This window comes from Neltuma alba, unplaced genomic scaffold (genome assembly GCF_004799145.2).
Source record: "Neltuma alba isolate B1F8T4 unplaced genomic scaffold, ASM479914v2 tig00012893_pilon, whole genome shotgun sequence".
Lineage (NCBI taxonomy): Eukaryota > Viridiplantae > Streptophyta > Magnoliopsida > Fabales > Fabaceae > Neltuma > Neltuma alba.
The window spans coordinates 44,071-60,889 of NW_021637265.1; the positions used below are offsets into that span (position 1 = coordinate 44,071).

Below are 16,819 nucleotides of genomic sequence, written 5' to 3' on the forward strand. Positions count from 1 at the left end.
ACTTGAGGCCAAACTCAGCTCCGCGCTAGAGAGCAGAGAGAGACAAACAATATCGTAGCTGTGGGCGATTAGCGCAAGAGAGAGAAAGAGGCACTCTGAGGAGCTTCTGCATTTCTCTGCCCAAATCCTCCAGAGTTCCACTCAGGAGAACGATTGGAAGCTCATTTGCGCAAAGCAATGCCTGTCATTGCCAGAATTTTATGTTTTTCGCTCCCATCTTTACGTTCCTTTCATCATTGTTGAGAACTCAGAACCACAAATATAACATCTGGTACTGCATTCTCTGGAGCAGGCGTCACATTTCTTTTATTTTTTTGGGCGTAGTTTGTTTAACGAATCTGCACTGTGAGTTGAAGCTTTAACCACTGTTAATGTTTCTGACTCAGTTACCTTTTTTTTTTTTTTTTTCGCTTTCTTCCTTTTTCCCCTTTGGGCAATGAAATATAAGAACGGTTGGATAGTGATTTCTGAACCTGGCTTTTGGTTAAGTGGTTCAGGTATATAACTTCAATTGAATGGTTGTGATTTTTAGATTTCTTCATTGATAGTGCATGAAAAAATTTATCAAATAAAACAATTGAATTTCTTAGTTTAACTTTGTTGATTTTGGTCCCAGGTTCCTATTTTTACTTTTATCTCTTCAGTTGTTGCGAAGCGAGTCTGGAAGCGTCACTGATAGTCTCATGCTTTTTTGATTTATATTTCCCCTTTCTCTTTTTCACTGCTTCAATTGCATTTACTACGTTTTGCAGTGCTTCTGTCCCTATCCAAGATCTTTGAAGGAGATGGCGTTTCTGATTGCTTCTTTCAGAGGGCTCGATCTGGCTTAACATATTTGACTATCTAGATTGACGGCATTAATTTTGCTGAGTCCTTGGCAGCGCAGGTAGTGCGACGGATTGCAAGTGTTATGCCTATAATGCCCATTTTATTCGCTTAGTTGAAGTTAAATGAATTCAGATATCTGAAATCTACCTACAACGTCTTCAGACTTTAAATTGTATCGTGAGTTATTATCGGACAAATTTTTTGGTCGGCAATTTTCTGTTTTAGCTCCTTTTTTATTTAATTTGCTTTCCATTCTCATCAGGGAAGGCATGAGAAATGAATCACCATTGTTGTAATTTGGTGCTGTGGCTACACTAGCTGGATTTCTGGTTTATTTTCAGATAGCATGGCATCGTCGTGGGATCATCTTGGGGAAGTTGCAAATGTGGTGCAGCTAACGGGCTTGGATGCTGTGCGGTTGATTGGGATGATTGCAAAAGCTGCAAGCACAGCACGGATGCACAAGAAGAACTGTAGGCAGTTTGCACAGCATCTGAAGTTGATTGGGAACTTACTGGAGCAGCTCAAGATCTCAGAGCTGAAAAAATATCCAGAAACTCGGGAGCCTCTGGAGCAGCTTGAAGATGCTTTAAGGAGGTCTTACATTTTGGTCAACAGTTGTCAGGACCGGAGCTATCTATATTTGCTGGCCATGGGCTGGAACATTGTTTATCAATTCAGAAAGGCTCAGAATGAAATTGACCGTTACCTACGTCTTGTTCCTCTCATCACTCTTGTCGACAATGCTCGAGTCAGGGTATATGTTGTGCTTAACTGTGTTCGATTATCAGCTATCACTTGTTATGTATGTTCCTTTTATTAGATAAAAGGAACAAGTTTGTGGTGGTTCATTTCAATTGTGTGCATGTAAACTATAATCCCATTTTATGGAACCCAAATTAATCAAAACGTGACATTTTCTATATATCTTTTGTGATGTTTTTAACTTTGCGAGTTTATGGCAGCATCTTTGTATGGTCCATTTTGGTTGCAGATTTTCTCGAATGATGTTAACAATCATTTACTCTGAAATGTCCAGGAGAGACTTGAAGCTATTGAGAAGGATCAGCATGAGTACACATTGGATGATGAGGACCAAAAGGTGCAGACTGTGATATTAAAACCTGAACCTGACAAAGACGATGCTGTGGTGCTGAAGAAATCTCTTTCCTGTTCTTATCCCAACTTGCCCTTCAATGAAGCACTTAAAAAAGAAAATGAAAAACTTAAGTTAGAGCTACAACAGTCGCAGGCCAATTTGGATATGAATCAGTGTGAAGTCATTCAACGTTTATTGGACGTGACAGAAGCTGCAGCCGACTCTGAGAAGTGTTTGCCTGAAAAAAGTCATAAGAAAGTAGAGGACAGTTACTTAGATGACAATAGTGACAAAGATTATGCTTCTGATGAAAAATATAACAAGAAACGTGACCCTTCTTCAACATTAAGGTGATTCCCAAATCCCAGCTATATATGCTCTCACTCATGTCAACTATACCGACCATAACAGAAAATAAGTATGTTAGTTTTAAATCAGACGCTGTTGACAGCCAGGCAGGCCCAAAATTAGACTTCTAATCTTAACTTGGAGCAGCTTTAACCACTTTGAGTTCTGAGTTTCTTCAACCCAAAATTAGATTTGTAATTATAACTTGGAGCAGCTTTAACCACTTTAACTTCTGAGCTTCTTTAATCTCTCCTCCTCCTCCTCCTTGTATTTTCCCTTCCAATATTGAATGTCTTGTGTTACAAACTTATATTGATTCTCTATCTGATGCTCTGCCACAAGCAGATCATCAGTTTCAGGAAAGGATCTGCTGCAAACTGAAGGTTCATATCAGCTGGGAGAATGGCACAATGATTTACTTTCATGTTGTTCTGAACCCTCTCTATGTACGTGCTCATCTGCTGTTAATTCTAGTTCCATTAGGTATGGTCGTTCACCAAGGAAGAGTGATTTACAACAATACAAACTCGAGTAGGCCTCAGCAGTTTCATGGATCTTAACTCTTAAGATGAGCTGCACTGTTTATGTTTTTGTTATATGCATTTTGTGATGAACTGTATGTGTATTCTAATAATTCATGCATATTTAGGAACTGCATGGCTCACCTTTGGATTATACCTTCAGTCATAGGTACACTTCCACATAACATCTAAATTGTAAATATTTTGACCATTCAACAAGATCCAAGAAGACCCTAAGTTCAAATATTAAAAGGATTCACTTTTAGCAGTGTGAAGCTTGCTTAATTCTCCCCCTTTCTGGGTATATTATCCGAGCATCACTAATGGGCAGCATGATTCTGTCAGTTAACATGATTGGTATCGTGCTGGCTGCAAATTATGCTTGTGTGGGGTTTGGATGAGAGGCTGTGCAGTATATTTAGAAACTAGAAGCAAAAATTATCAATTAGGATGGAGGGCATGTGCGCTGTGCATGAGATGCCTGTGTTTAGAACTGTATTTCCGTGAGACTTGATGAGAACAGAAGTCGATAATGGTAACTGTGAAAGCAGGGATTCTCTTTTCTTTTGATTTGCATGATAGAGACTGAATTACTATTGTGGAGGGATTGTGTCCTTGAGAAGTAGAAGAAACCCAACTCAACAGTCGTAGAATATCCTCCATGTAAAATGGATATGGATCACTACTCCAGTAGTTTTCTTTTTTGCAGGTATAAAAACTTTCTTCTATCCTTGTGGGACATTTTCAAAGATTGCTAGTGTTGCAACAAACAGGCATATATGTGAGTAAGCTAAAGATTAATATTTTTAGTTTTTGAGTAATGGATATAAATCTGAGATCTGCTTTGTTTGCACATGTTTCTTGCTTTTGCTAAGCTCGCTATAGAATTCAGGGAGATAAATTTTGGGTTCATTTCAGATTTTGTCATCTGGAAAAATCTCTTTCCTGTGTGTGGACCTTGGAATGCTAAAGTGATATTACATTGGATGAATATCCTCGATCAAAGTTTTAGGACCGCTGAATTCCACTGCAACTTTCACAGTTTCTGCATGAGCTGTGATCACAAAGTTGTGATGCAGAGAAAACATTAAAAACAATCACATTTCTACTTTATGACGATGAGGGCTATGGACGAGCTAAACACCTCCCTTAAGTCTCTGTTATAGAATTCACAAGTCAGAAGGCAAAAATCTACAAACAACATACTGTGTTGCGCCATGGCTAATGGTAGCAAAAATGAGTATATTTTTGTTTAAAAAATAAGTACATTTTTAAGGTGAAAGAGATTCAATTCCAAACAATATTATGCTGAGTAATGTCCCATCATATCCTTCCTTTGAGATCCTAAAAAACAATTATTTATCATTGCTCTACTTAGTAGAAAAACCTTTTGGTAGAAAAAACTTAATAGGAAAATCAGAGTACATTTTTGTACTCTTTTGGTTCTTAATGTAAAACCTATGTAACTAATTTTACTATATTAAGAAAGTTAGGTAAATTAATTATGATAATATGGTGTGTTTTTTCTTAAACAGTCTAACCATCTTCCTTAATATTCTCCTTCCTCTTTTATTTGATTATAATTGAAAGAGTATTAATAGGAGTAATTTGGAAAAATTTGATAAATATGAGAAATATGTCTTACATTTAGGATTGAGATTTACTCGACAATTAAGTCGTATATTAAGGATCGGAGGAGTATAATGAAAAAGCTATTGGGTTGATGAAACATCAGAACACAACCTAACACTGCTGGTAACATAGCAAGGCTAATTTTAGGATTAAAAAATAGGAAAGGGAATTGCACATTAACTGCTAATTTGCAAAATGTAAGCAACTATAACTAAGGAATTCGAGGATAAAAACCAAAACAAAGTAGCAGTTTCATACAAAAAGAGGCTACATGGTCTTTGAATTGGAGTAGGATTAGAAAAAAGCATGAAGAGAAATTGGAAGAGAAGCAGAAAACAATTGACCGAACCACTAAAACCATGATCTGATGTTTGCTGTTCTCCTCTCTCAAAGAAGGTGCTGACACTGGACTGAAACATTGTTTTCTATGTCTTCCTCCCTTGCGTTTTCTCATATGGTGCATACAAAGCATTGCATAAATTTGCACATTTTGCTGCGGCACAAGTATTGCGTGGTTGAACATTCTGGTGCTGCGCCACATGCCAATTACCATTATGACCAGTAGTGAAGTCATCACATCGTACTTTGGAGGTAGCATGATATTAGATGTGAAGGGATGACTTTGTCATGTAGTTTTACACTTCTATGCTGTGGAAACAAAATGAAAGGTTTTGTTGGGTTATGGAATGTAGACTAAAAATTGAGGCCTTTGCTTTCACTTTCGGATTACAGTAAGAGTTCTAAACGTTGCATATGTATTTGAATTTGATGCTACTCTCCTTTTGATCTGGTTCATTTTTAACAATTGCATCTTTATCTGTGGCTATGCTGTTATAATCTCAGTCTTCTATTTTTCAGCTTCTGCAGAAGCATGTAATGAGTTGATGGCATATTCATTAGTCTTGTCATGCTGTTGCTATACTTGCTGTATCAGGAGGAAGCTTCGGAAAATGTTGAACATCACAGTAAGACTGATTTCCCTGTGCATAAATATGATCGTCTCTTATATGCCCACTATTTGAGGAACGAACTCATGCTCAAAAACCACTTGTTTAGCTTCTTTTAAGATGTGGTTGGTCATGTTTTTAAATATAAAATTGAAGGCTCTGAAACACTGATTTTCTTACAGCGGACAATGTGGTCATGTTATTGTGAGGCATATACACTGCGCCTTTTTTTTTTTATTTACTCTACCTATTTCTCTAACCTACTAATATCAGTTGGCCGGCTGCTGTCCGGTGAAACCATATCACCAAGACAGTGCCTTTCTCTTTTGTGATTTCTACCGACTCCATTTTTGTGTGGGTTCTGATCATCCAATGAAGAAGCGGATTTAAAGAATATAGATATGGTATTGTTGAGGTTTAAATAAGCATCGGGGTTTATTACCATCACCACCTACTTGGCTCTGGCATTCCCTGGTCTCTCCAAATATTTTGCTACTTACCAACATGCCTGTGCAGGGTGGCTACGTTGATGATTTTCTATCTCATTTGATGTGTTGCTGCTGTGCTCTTGTCCAAGAATGGAGGGAAGTGGAGATCCGTGGGTTTTGTGGTATGTCCTTCTCGTCTTGCTAATGATTTTGGGCAACGTCGCCAATAGAATTGCTGTGAATTCTCTTTGTTCGGACTTTTAAGGATGCCTACCGTGCATGTGCCTTGGTTCCTTGTGTTTCTTTTTCTGAACCAGCCTGTTGAATGGTCCTACCTTCGCTTTATAAAATTTTCTCCCTGTTTCTCAACGGAATTTACTGCGGATTTTCCTTGGCAAGTTTACTTTAAGTTTCCATTCAGCACTGAAAACGTATACCATTGTGTAAACTGCATCGCAGGAGCTGATAAGACAAGTACAAGCCCTCCCCCCCCACAGCATATGGAATCTTAATCTGCCTAGCATGTATTGTTTAGTGGGATTTGGATGCATCGCTTTTGTGTAAGTCCGTTCACAATTTGAGTGACCCCGCTCGGCCTTGCACTTAGAACAGCAAATGCTTCTTGTACAGAAGTCTTGTAAATAGAATCTACCGTCGCATTAGAATTATCATAGACTGCGCCTTCGTTTGGCAAGAAAACACTTTCCTGTTGAAATTTGATGACCTGTACTCCCCCCCCCCCCGGGGGGGTTATATCATGCAAATGCGAGGTTCGGTCACAATCCCCTGCTTCACTTTTTAATTATCTGAGCTACCTGTGGTCGAAAGTTTGCTCTTCATTGTGCTAATTTTGTTATATTTCTTTTTCTGCACTGACTTCGGCCCGGTGGCTCCCCCAACATTCTGAGATTGATGTTTTTGTTTTTGGCCATCGATTGGTGGCTTTATTTATACTTTGATTCTTTCTTCCTGGTTAATTTTGTCGTTTATCTGGACTTCATTTTTTTTTTTTACCTGAACTTATTTTGAGGATGCTACATAAAAATTTCTTTTATGAAAATAATGTTATAAAAATATTTCAATTTAATCAGTGGAAGAAATTTAATTCTTTTTAAACAATGTTGATGTTGAGGATCTAAATTTTTTGGATAAAAAAATCACATTCAAAGAATTATCCAAAATAGATCTGATGATATTCAAATTCAAATTTAGTCCAATAATAGTTTATTTCTGATAATTGTATAAAAGATATATTTAATTTTTGAAATGTCGTGGATATGGATGAAATAAAAAATTGTTTCTTCACAACAATTTTGGACAAAAAAATTTAAGTTGTTCTAAAATGACATTCCCTTTTTTTTTGGGCCCCATTCTCGAAACGATTATGTGGGCGCGTGCCCTCCTCCCAAAAGGTTTAATGGTAAAGTGTTAAAGGTGTTAAGTGTTAACTTACTTTTTTCCTTTCCTCATGCATGATTTTTTTTTTTTGGGGGAATAACAAGGCAAGCAAAACTTGAGTGATTACATCAAAACAACAGCCTCAAGTCAGTTTACAGAGATACTGAAACACTGTCCTATATCCCTAGGTAGAAAGCTTGAGTGATTGTTTTATTTTCTGAGCAGTTTATGTTTACCCTTCTTTGTTATTAAAAAAATACAAAAGTTTGACTATATTTTTCTTTAAGCTAAGTTTTTAATATAGCCCTCTGGTCATAAATATAATATTTATTTTGTATTTATATTATACTATTAAAATGAATATTATATTTATAACCAAAGGATTATATACCTATCCACTTGATTGATCTAACTAACTGGATTTTTAAAAAATAACATTTTTATACATAAATAAATTGATAATGAGTTTTCAAGTTTGATCAAAATCAAATTTAGTACAAATTATATTAGGTTAGATTAAACTAAAAAGGAAGTTTCCAAAATTGAATCCAAACGATTTTATCGTGTCTGCATTGTGAAACGTTTTCGGCCGAAGAAGAGATTACGAGGCGATTAATCAATGAAATTCGAACACGTGTAAGGTCGGATGTCTTTCTTGGATAAAACGGGATCCACCAAATCACCGTCAATAGAATCCTGAAACTTCTAGTAGCTCTATAAATACCGAAGCCCGTACAACCTTTTTCCCCAGATCATAAACTACTTGGACCCGGATTAGGGTTAGGGATTTGGGCGTTCTCCCTCCGGCTCTGACGACTCCCACATCTTACCCACACCCACACCATACCGTCGATCATGTCGAAGAAGATCACCTTGAAGAGCTCCGATGGCGAGCCTTTTGAAGTTGACGAGGCAGTGGCGCTTCAGTCTCAGACTATTAAACATATGATCGAGGACGATTGTGCCGACAGTGGCATCCCCCTGCCTAATGTGACCAGCAAGATCTTGGCTAAGGTCATCGAGTACTGCAAGAAGCACGTCGATGCTGCCAATTCTGAGGAGAAAATCTCCGAAGAGGATCTCAGGGCTTGGGATGCTGATTTCGTCAGGGTTGACCAGGCCACGCTCTTCGATCTCATTTTGGTCAGTTAGTTTCCCTTGAAATGTTGTATTGTAGGCTTGTTATATTTGTTTGCGGTCGCTTTGGTTCATGTCCTGTGAGATAATGTTGCAATAGTTAGGGTTAGGGTATTTTGGAATTGGGGTTTTTGTTTTATTCACATCATTGGGAAAATATATTCGGTATTTTCCTCTCATGGTAGAGTAGTGTAACTAGAACCTTTTCTGCCGCTATGGAACATATTTGTGTGCCCTGATTAACTATTAGTTTGATGTAGCGCTTCAAGCTAACCCTAGTTTCCTGCAACTCAGTCATATTGGTTGAGCTTTTGTTCGGTTTTCTGTTTGTTGAACTGCCAATGATTATTATGAATATTGGTTTTCGTTTTTTGCTCCTTTCCTCAACGTTTGTTCATCTGGGCTATGCATTTGCAACCATTACTGAGCCTAGTATGTTTGATTAATAACTGTTATCCATCAGGTTAGTTGCCATGTTGAAATACATGTTGAAATAATTGCACCATGAGTCCTTATTTTCGAGGTCCATCTAATATTATGCCCATATGTGGAACTTTCCTTGAGAAAGACTGCGGCTGTTTACCTGCTCCCTTTGTTAAATATTCCTTCGATGTGATTCTTGTCTAAGTACTTTCATAAGACAATGTTTGCTTTATTTGCATGGTGGTCATGACGTTTTCTTTTAGGCCGCAAACTACTTGAACATCAAGAGCCTTCTGGATCTTACATGCCAGAATGTAGCGGACATGATCAAGGGAAAGACTCCTGAGGAAATTCGCAAGACCTTTAATATTAAGAATGACTTTACTCCTGACGAAGAGGAAGAAGTCCGCCGTGAAAACCAATGGGCATTTGAATGAGTGATCATGTATTAAGCTTTCTGAAGTTTCAATAACTTGCTGTGGTTGTTTATGCTATACTTAGTATATTTTGCTGAATCTATGTATTTGGTGACTATTTTCTCGTCTCAGACATATCTTCCTTCTTGAACTTATGTGCATTTTGAATTGTAAATAATAGCTTAATATGGAATGGGGGCGAGTGGTTTGATTCTGTCATGACACATTCTTAAACGGTAATGCATTGTGTATCTATCTCCGAAGAGCAAACAAATATTTTGCGTTGTTTATGGAAGCGTAGGTTTTTAACGCATAACTCCAGTCAGAGCTTGCCACAGGAATTGTGTTCCTATGTTGGTATAGAACGTGTACGTGCCTGAGCCAATTAACTTAATCATATATCCCTTTCCACTCAGAAAAAGCAGGCTTTGTAATTTCATTTTGGTGTGTGCCGGGGATACCATTTGTTCCATTTTATCCGTTTAGCTTCTTCGTGCAAGACGAAATTCACTGACGATAACAGGTCGTCTTAAGTGGTCGAAACTATAACTAATTGTCCAAACAAAGTTATTTATGATTAAATATGAAGTGATAGTTGCAATTTGGTTCATTTTGGTTAATGCATGTCGTAACATTTTTGCCTCTCTTAAAAAGGTTTTAGCAGAAGGACTATATTGGGGCAAAAAATAAGGTCAATTTGATAAATTTTCAAAAGTCGAATCATACGTTGCTGGTGAAAGAACTTTGAATTATATAAACTTTGACAATAGTGGGGCCAATCTTCCAGATTGCTGTGCCAGAAGGGTTTCTATTTAAATTGTGTACTCTTAAAATCTTCTGTACAGCTTCATGTCTTTTACCCGGACAATACCGCTTAACAGAGCATACCGTGCTATTTTTTCTGCTTGTCAGTTTTGCTGCAGTTCGTGTATAATTATGATCATGAATTTGCTTTCCAATTGCAAATCCGTTTTGCAAACAGGTGATGGAATCCTACAGAATTACTATTATTATTACTACTTCCGATTCTTAATATAAGACCTTATTTGACTTTTATTTTGATTCTAAATATAAGATCTCAATCTATTTTGTCTCTCATTTATATATATATTTTTAAAAATAGTCCTTCTAACAATAATAATTCTAACCAACACACTTCATTAGTAAGGATATTTTAGAAAAGACAATACTTATTAGTTATTTTATTTATTACAAACAATTAACTTAACTTCTTTCCTTAATCTCCTCAAATTAGTCAACTAGCTTTTACAATTAGAGCCTGATGTAGTATTTGATTTTCTATTTTACATCAATGAATGGGATGTCTCAAGGATGCATAGCTCCCAGAAAGGTTAATACACCTTATTATGAAGTGTATTACCACTTCCTCAATACAAGTCATCTGGAATGGGAAAACTAAAGAAGCCTTCAAGCCTCAGAGGGGAATTCGACAATGAGACCTTCCATCATTTTACATTTTTGTTCTCTGCATGGAGAGACTTTCACAGGCAATAACCAAGGAAGTTAACAAGGGAACATGGAAGCCAATAAGAATGGGGCGACAAGGACCATCCTTGTCCCACCTCTTTTTCGCGGATGACCTTATACTCTTTAGTCAAACAGACCCGAAGCAAGTTGAATTAATTCACAACATGCTTGGAGACTTTTGCACCTCATCGGGCCATAGTATCAGCATAACCAAGACAAGGATCTTTGTCTCTAAAAATGTTCCAGTGCAGGAGGCCAACAATGTTTGTTCAAGATTGGGGGTTCAAAAAACAGACAACCTTGGTTCCTACTTAGGGGTCCCATTATTGCACAAAAGAGTGTCCCAAGAAACTTATAAGTACAATGTGGAAAAAGTTCAAAGAAAGCTCTCAGGCTGGAAAGCAAAGACGATGTCACTTGATGGAAGAATCACAATAGCCCAATCTGTTCTCTCCTCTATTCCTATGTATGCTATACAATCCACAAAGCTCCCTCTAGGTACATGTAACAAAGTCCAAAACCTCATTCGGGACTTCATCTGGGGTACTACCAGCACCCATAAGGCAACCCATCTCATCAAGGGAAACGAGCTTTTCCAGCCCAAGCACAGTGGAGGATGTGGCGTGAAGCACCTGGCAAGTCAAAACACAGCCTTCCTAATGAAAATTGGTCAATCTGTTATAACGAGACCGGAACTACTTTGGGTGGAAATCTTAAGGGCCAAATATGGATGGCAGGACAAAGGAATGCCGCAGGACACACCTCGCAACACACCTCACCTATGGCGGAGCCTGGTTAATATTTGGCAGGATGTCGAAGTAGGCATGAAGTGGAAAATTGGGGATGGGAACAGGATCCGATTTTGGATGGACGTCTGGGTGGGCGATTTGGGACTACTGAAGAACCGTGCTTTTGTACCCCTCTCTGAAGACATGCTACAAAGAAACTTAAGGTGGTATGTTAACAGTCAGGGGCACTGGAAATGGAGTGAATTCATTAGCCTGCTTCCGAAGGAGGTGATAGAACAAATTGAGCAGGTTAGCCCCCCATCAGTAGTGAACGTACCAGACACTATCTCATGGTCAGTTAATGGCACACGGGATTTCTCGGTCAGTTCCGCTTATCAACTCCTAAAATCGCATGAATGGAGTGAAGACAGCCAAAAATGGAGCTTAGCATGGAAATGGCCGGGACCGCAGAGAATACGTACCTTCCTCTGGCTTGCACTAAGAGAAAAAATCTTAACCAATAAGGAAAGAGTCAGAAGACACATGGCTTTTGATGATACCTGCGGCGTTTGTGGAAATCACACTGAAGATCTGAACCACATCTTCAGGGGTTGCTCTCTTGCGCTAGACTGCTGGAAATTAGTCGTCCCGTCAAGAGACCTCACCGTGTTTCTGACGCGTCCCTTTGAGATCTGGTTCCAAACAATAGTTTTGTACTTTTTAATAATATGAGATATAAAACTATTGTCACTGGTCACAAATATTTATTAGTTATTCTATTTATTTTGAAATCTTAAAATATATTTAATTATCTAAAATTCTGAAAACAATAGTTTGATAATAATATTTTAAAAGAAATACAGAAAGTTCGGTAATAACTTTGATCCAAAAGTAATTATATATTCTTTTAACATGATTTCCGGAGAGCTTTAAACTGTAGATGCAACTTTTTTCTTGGAAAAAAATAAATTTAGGCTACTTCTTAAATTATGTTATATCCATTGCGGTTAGGTTAAATGGAAGTCTTGGCACAAAAAAAAGGGGGGTTTAAATGGTAGAGATCAATACTTCTTCAGTAAAGTTTAAATTTGAGTTTTGTCAATAAAAAAGATTAAACTAATTAGACCACCCATTGTTTAGAAATATGGCTCCTCATTTTGAGTTACTTGCACATATTAGAGTTCACTTTAAGTATAATATGATAAAATAAATTAGTACTTTCTTGATCCTAAATGCAAAATCCATTTATCATATAAATTAATTATACTATAAAGTAAGTTTCACATTTAGGACCGGCTGAGCATATAAACTTTTTTATTTTTAATTAATGACAATAAAACACACCCAATATAAACTTTTTTTTCAGCTCAAAAAAAAAAAAAAAACACACCCGACAATTTGAGCACGGGTACTCAGATCCACAATCATGGCCTTCCACATCAAGGGAAGTAATTTGGGAGTCCACTGGCTTAAATGTCTTGTTGAACTTTGTTAATTTGCTTTCAACGGGCTGCAAGAATAAATTTCGATTGTCCAATACGTTGGGCCCTTTCTCTCAGGCAATATACTGGAGCTTTATGGGCCCCGGAGTCCCCGTCAGTTTTCTTCCCCTCCGTGAGCAAAATTTCGTTCTCCTATTCGTAATTCATATCCGAGAGGCAAGAGGATAGCAGCAGATGAAATGGTGAGGACCAGCAAAGCGCTTCTGCAGAAAGCGGAGACACTAGGGAAGACCCTAACGGAGATACTGGTTTGCCCTATCTCAAAGCAACCCTTGAGGTTCCCAATGATTCTCACTTGTGTTGATTTCATTTTGTTGTTTCTTTTTCTTATTTTTGCCTGAACATTTTATGCTTCATGGGACGTTTACCATTTATTTCATTCTCTTGTTGAATAGGTTCTGTGAGGAAACAAATTCCCTAATCAGTGATGCCATCGGCGTTTCCTTTCCTGTGAGTTTCCCTTCCGCTTATAATTCTTGATTTGTGTGGTTCGTATTTGTGCTCTAGATTTGAAAGATTCTTCGAAGAGGTCTGAACTCCAAGTTGGCTCTGTGATGTGAATTTTTAACAAAGTTGAACTTGAGGGAATCAAATGATCTTGGACTTCAAGGGTTTTTGGCTGGTTTATTGGGGAACCTTCAGGGTTTATTTATCTTCTTCTTTTTTCTTTTTTCTTTTTTTTTGTCTTTCCTTGATTGCTGATATTATATTCTATACGAGCTTTCGTGGGACTTTTACTACCGTTTGCCGTAATGTTGGGTCTCAAAAAGTGATAAACTTGATGGCAAAATAAAAGCAATAATCTCTTCGAATTCAAGAATAGAGCCAGATAGACCTGCCGCTTTCGTTGTAATCGATTATATCCCTTTTTTTTTCTGCCAGATAAAAAATGGGATTCCTTGCTTAGTTCCCATGGATGGCAAGATACTTGAGGAAGAAGGTACAGCAAAGCCCGAGGATACTGCCAATTCATCATCAAGAACTGAAGAGAATCATGGAAGAAATTCTTAAATTGAACTGTGAGACATTATATCTTTGCATTATTAGTTGATATTGGCTGTTCCTGTTACTTGCCTTGTATGTCGCTCTCGATGTGATGATCACTTATCTATTAGCCTGCGGCTAAATCTGAGCAGATAAGAAGCAACTCCATCACCACCAGGGGCAGAATCATTTTTGACCTTTTAGAAGTGAAGATTTTGTGTTACAAACTGGTTGTGTGCTGGTGACCCGTGATCCGGGGTATTCATGTATCCCAGATTTTGCTTTGTAGAGAAGTTGTTGGATTATACACTGGTGACGATTTGTATTGTCATACATGTACGTCTATGGGCAAACATCCGCACCCTTATATAAATTCACTACAGTTTAGAGAAAATATGAATGAAAAACAGTACCAAGTATGTTGTGCCACAAGAGTATGTAAAATCACCTTCAAGTCCTCTGTCCTAAATCTTGTAGAAGGGTCTGTATGTGGGGGATTTTGCTTTAAGAGTCTTTCAAACCTTCGTCCAGTGCTAATATTAACGATGTGTGAATCCCTTTCATTTGGGGCATGGGAATTGGAGTATTGTTGAAAATAGTTTGAAAAGTTATTGCGAACCAAAATCTGATAAGGAGGTAAACTCTACTTGAAAATGCTAGCGGATTAGGACCACCCAAAGATGAACACATTGTTCCATGTATGAACTCATAAATGAAGTGATTTATTGAGCCAAAAAAATTACTAGTTTGAAAAATATGAGGCAGCCTTTTAATCCCTCATATTCTCTTTTCTAATGGAAACAGAGATATCCTACTCGCAAAGTCTATTGTTTCATGGTACGGTGAATTCCTTTTGGATTTAATTTTGTGAATATCCTATCATCTTCGTACGGATTATATCTTGCCTTGAGGACAGTGTGGTGCACAAATGATGCAAAGCTTGCAAATCTCTTATTTTAACCTTGTCTTTTGGCTGCGTTGTTAACCCTACTTCCCAGCGGGCATTTACTTTGTACTGTGTCTTGATGTTCTCTTTATAGATACAACTGAAAAGCAGGCTTGGGCAATGAAGTTGTGGAAATTACTGGGTGTCAGTTTGGTTCAGGTTATGGCATTTTGCTGCGGTGATAACTGAGTTGGAGAAATAAGTACACCTCTAGGTAAATAAAGCTAAATGGGAAAGCGATATAAGATGTTAATAAAAGAAGTACCCACATTTCTCTTTGTATTTGAGTTGGTTTACCTTTAAAGCGGGGTTGAATTCTCTTCATCGATGCGATGCTTCACTTTTTAACCAGAGAAGTATTATGTACCCCGCAGTAATGGTATACCCCAAGCACTTACCGAGGAAATTGCGCACAATCCTCATTTTGGTTTGTTTTTTCCAAAATCAACCTCTGTTGTTGTTCAAGACGTGTAGGACACCTGACATGAGAAAACTAGCCCCGGTTTGGGTAAAGAGAAAGACATGCAATAAAAAAATTAAGGAGAAAAAAAACTAAAACGACAAAAATTAGGAGTTTTTCCTCCGAGTGTTGGGTCTATGACCCTGTTGAATCGCCCCGAAAAACGAAAAAAAAATAGGCATTTTTGTTTTGGGCAGAAAAAGGTATAAATGAAAAGAAGCGGAAAACTATTGCTTGGGGGCCAGGGTCCCGCCACTATTTGAAACCTTGGTATAAGAGTTTTATAATCAATTTGTATTTGTACCAAAAAAAGCAATCAATTTGTATAGTTATTTGCTAAAAATGTTTGTTAATTTTTCTGACATGCCTTCTAGTCATTTGTATTAAGAAGTTAAAACTATCTTTTCATGAAAACATTCTTAATATGTATAATCAATAAGAAAATTTAAAATGCCAGTAAAAAAAAAAAAGTTTAGAACGAAGATTATAAATTTGAAAAATAAAACGAATGAAAATCTTAAATTTAGGAGTAAATGAAGTATTTTTTGTTTTATTGTTTAGCTTATACTATTTACTTTAAGATTATTTGTTAGAACATATATTATCATTCTAAAATTTTTAGAATAAAAGAAATTGTAAAAACAAAGTAAAAATCTGAACAGTACAAATTAATGATACATATTCTACTTGGGATCTCTATCATTCATTCATAAGACCGTTTCGGTCGTACGGCGTGCCTAGCGAAAGGTAATGGAATCAAAACTCGAAAGCCATATAAGATTGAAACTTGAAAGAGCATAGGATCAGAACATAAAAACAAGTTGATATAAGGTTTTTTGTTAGTAGATGATATGTAAATATTTTTGTAAGTATTCTCTAACTTTAAGACATGTCCTGACCTTGTGAATTCTTGTGAACCTACTCACCTAAACTTTTGTTTATGGAAAAAAATTGAAATAGAAAATACCAGAAAAATGATATGAGCAAATATTAAATTAACTATTGAAAACGGCATTATATCCGCCTCTAAAGAAACAGATTATCATCCAAATAGACCATGATCCCTTCTAGTTAAGGCCCAAAAAAAAAAAGTCCCTTTCAGTTTTACAAATTACATTGGACCGGAGAAAACATCAAGCTTCCGTTGCCGGGAATCGAACCCGGGTCTCCTGGGTGAAAGCCAGATATCCTAACCGCTGGACGACAACGGACCGTGTTGTTTTCTGCATCAATTTTTTATGTTTAGTAAAGTTTTTCTCCGCACCCTCGTGCACCTAAATTTTTGCATATGAACTAACAAACCGTCCGCGCTATTTCGTTCATTAGTAGTAGCCTAGAATATTGGTTGACTCACTGCATTTGATGCGGGTATTAATCTTTAACTCAACGCGGAAACCCCTTTTTGACATAAATTTAACTTAACATCCGCTTCTTAATTCTTCTTTCATCCTCCCCCCTCCAATTACTTTTTTTTTTTTTGGGCCAACCCTTCCAATTGCTTCCGAAACTACGAAACAACATACACGAGTACAGA

The 16,819-nt window shown here is 37.3% G+C and overlaps 3 protein-coding genes and 1 non-coding gene across 7 annotated transcripts; 3 read left to right on the forward strand and 1 right to left on the reverse strand.

The window, feature by feature from the left end:
• The first annotated feature begins 34 nt into the window (after positions 1-34).
• LOC114732216 (protein MID1-COMPLEMENTING ACTIVITY 1) lies at positions 35-6,642 on the forward strand. Of its 4 annotated transcripts, none has more exons than XM_028919510.1 (9): positions 36-271; positions 753-886; positions 1,091-1,585; positions 1,868-2,277; positions 2,621-2,721; positions 3,506-3,577; positions 5,287-5,393; positions 5,892-5,985; positions 6,263-6,642. In XM_028919510.1, exons 3-9 carry the CDS (start codon positions 1,175-1,177, stop codon positions 6,313-6,315), a joined length of 1,248 nt encoding a protein of 415 aa, XP_028775343.1. In that variant the 5' UTR covers positions 36-271; positions 753-886; positions 1,091-1,174; the 3' UTR covers positions 6,316-6,642. The 4 variants fall into 4 exon arrangements, with proteins under 4 accessions (XP_028775345.1, XP_028775343.1, XP_028775342.1 ...); XM_028919509.1 differs by having other exon boundaries at positions 1,170-1,585; XM_028919511.1 differs by having other exon boundaries at positions 263-345; positions 1,170-1,585.
• Positions 6,643-8,005: 1,363 nt separating this feature from the next.
• LOC114732222 (SKP1-like protein 1A) lies at positions 8,006-9,434 on the forward strand. Its single transcript, XM_028919518.1, has 2 exons — positions 8,006-8,344; positions 9,025-9,434. Exons 1-2 carry the CDS (start codon positions 8,057-8,059, stop codon positions 9,196-9,198), a joined length of 462 nt encoding a protein of 153 aa, XP_028775351.1. The 5' UTR covers positions 8,006-8,056; the 3' UTR covers positions 9,199-9,434.
• A 3,625-nt stretch (positions 9,435-13,059) lies between these two features.
• Positions 13,060-14,273, forward strand: LOC114732225 (UPF0434 protein ERGA_CDS_01260-like). Its single transcript, XM_028919521.1, has 3 exons — positions 13,060-13,172; positions 13,291-13,345; positions 13,778-14,273. Exons 1-3 carry the CDS (start codon positions 13,075-13,077, stop codon positions 13,904-13,906), a joined length of 282 nt encoding a protein of 93 aa, XP_028775354.1. The 5' UTR covers positions 13,060-13,074; the 3' UTR covers positions 13,907-14,273.
• Positions 14,274-16,424: 2,151 nt separating this feature from the next.
• TRNAE-UUC (transfer RNA glutamic acid (anticodon UUC)) lies at positions 16,425-16,496 on the reverse strand. Its single transcript has one exon. It is a non-coding gene; the product is annotated as a tRNA-Glu (tRNA).
• Between the last annotated feature and the right edge of the window lie 323 nt (positions 16,497-16,819).

Coding starts and splice junctions, on each gene's coding strand:
- LOC114732216 (XM_028919510.1), top strand. CDS start 1,175: ATGGCATCGTCGTGGGATCATCTTGGGGAAGTTGCAAATGTGGTGCAG. Junction 2,722..3,505: donor TTGTTCTGAACCCTCTCTAT/GTACGTGCTCAT, acceptor TCTTTTTTGCAG/GTATAAAAACTTTCTTCTAT. Junction 3,578..5,286: donor TGCAACAAACAGGCATATAT/GTGAGTAAGCTA, acceptor TCTATTTTTCAG/CTTCTGCAGAAGCATGTAAT.
- LOC114732222 (XM_028919518.1), top strand. CDS start 8,057: ATGTCGAAGAAGATCACCTTGAAGAGCTCCGATGGCGAGCCTTTTGAA. Junction 8,345..9,024: donor CGCTCTTCGATCTCATTTTG/GTCAGTTAGTTT, acceptor GTTTTCTTTTAG/GCCGCAAACTACTTGAACAT.
- LOC114732225 (XM_028919521.1), top strand. CDS start 13,075: ATGGTGAGGACCAGCAAAGCGCTTCTGCAGAAAGCGGAGACACTAGGG. Junction 13,173..13,290: donor ATCTCAAAGCAACCCTTGAG/GTTCCCAATGAT, acceptor CTTGTTGAATAG/GTTCTGTGAGGAAACAAATT. Junction 13,346..13,777: donor CCATCGGCGTTTCCTTTCCT/GTGAGTTTCCCT, acceptor TTTTTCTGCCAG/ATAAAAAATGGGATTCCTTG.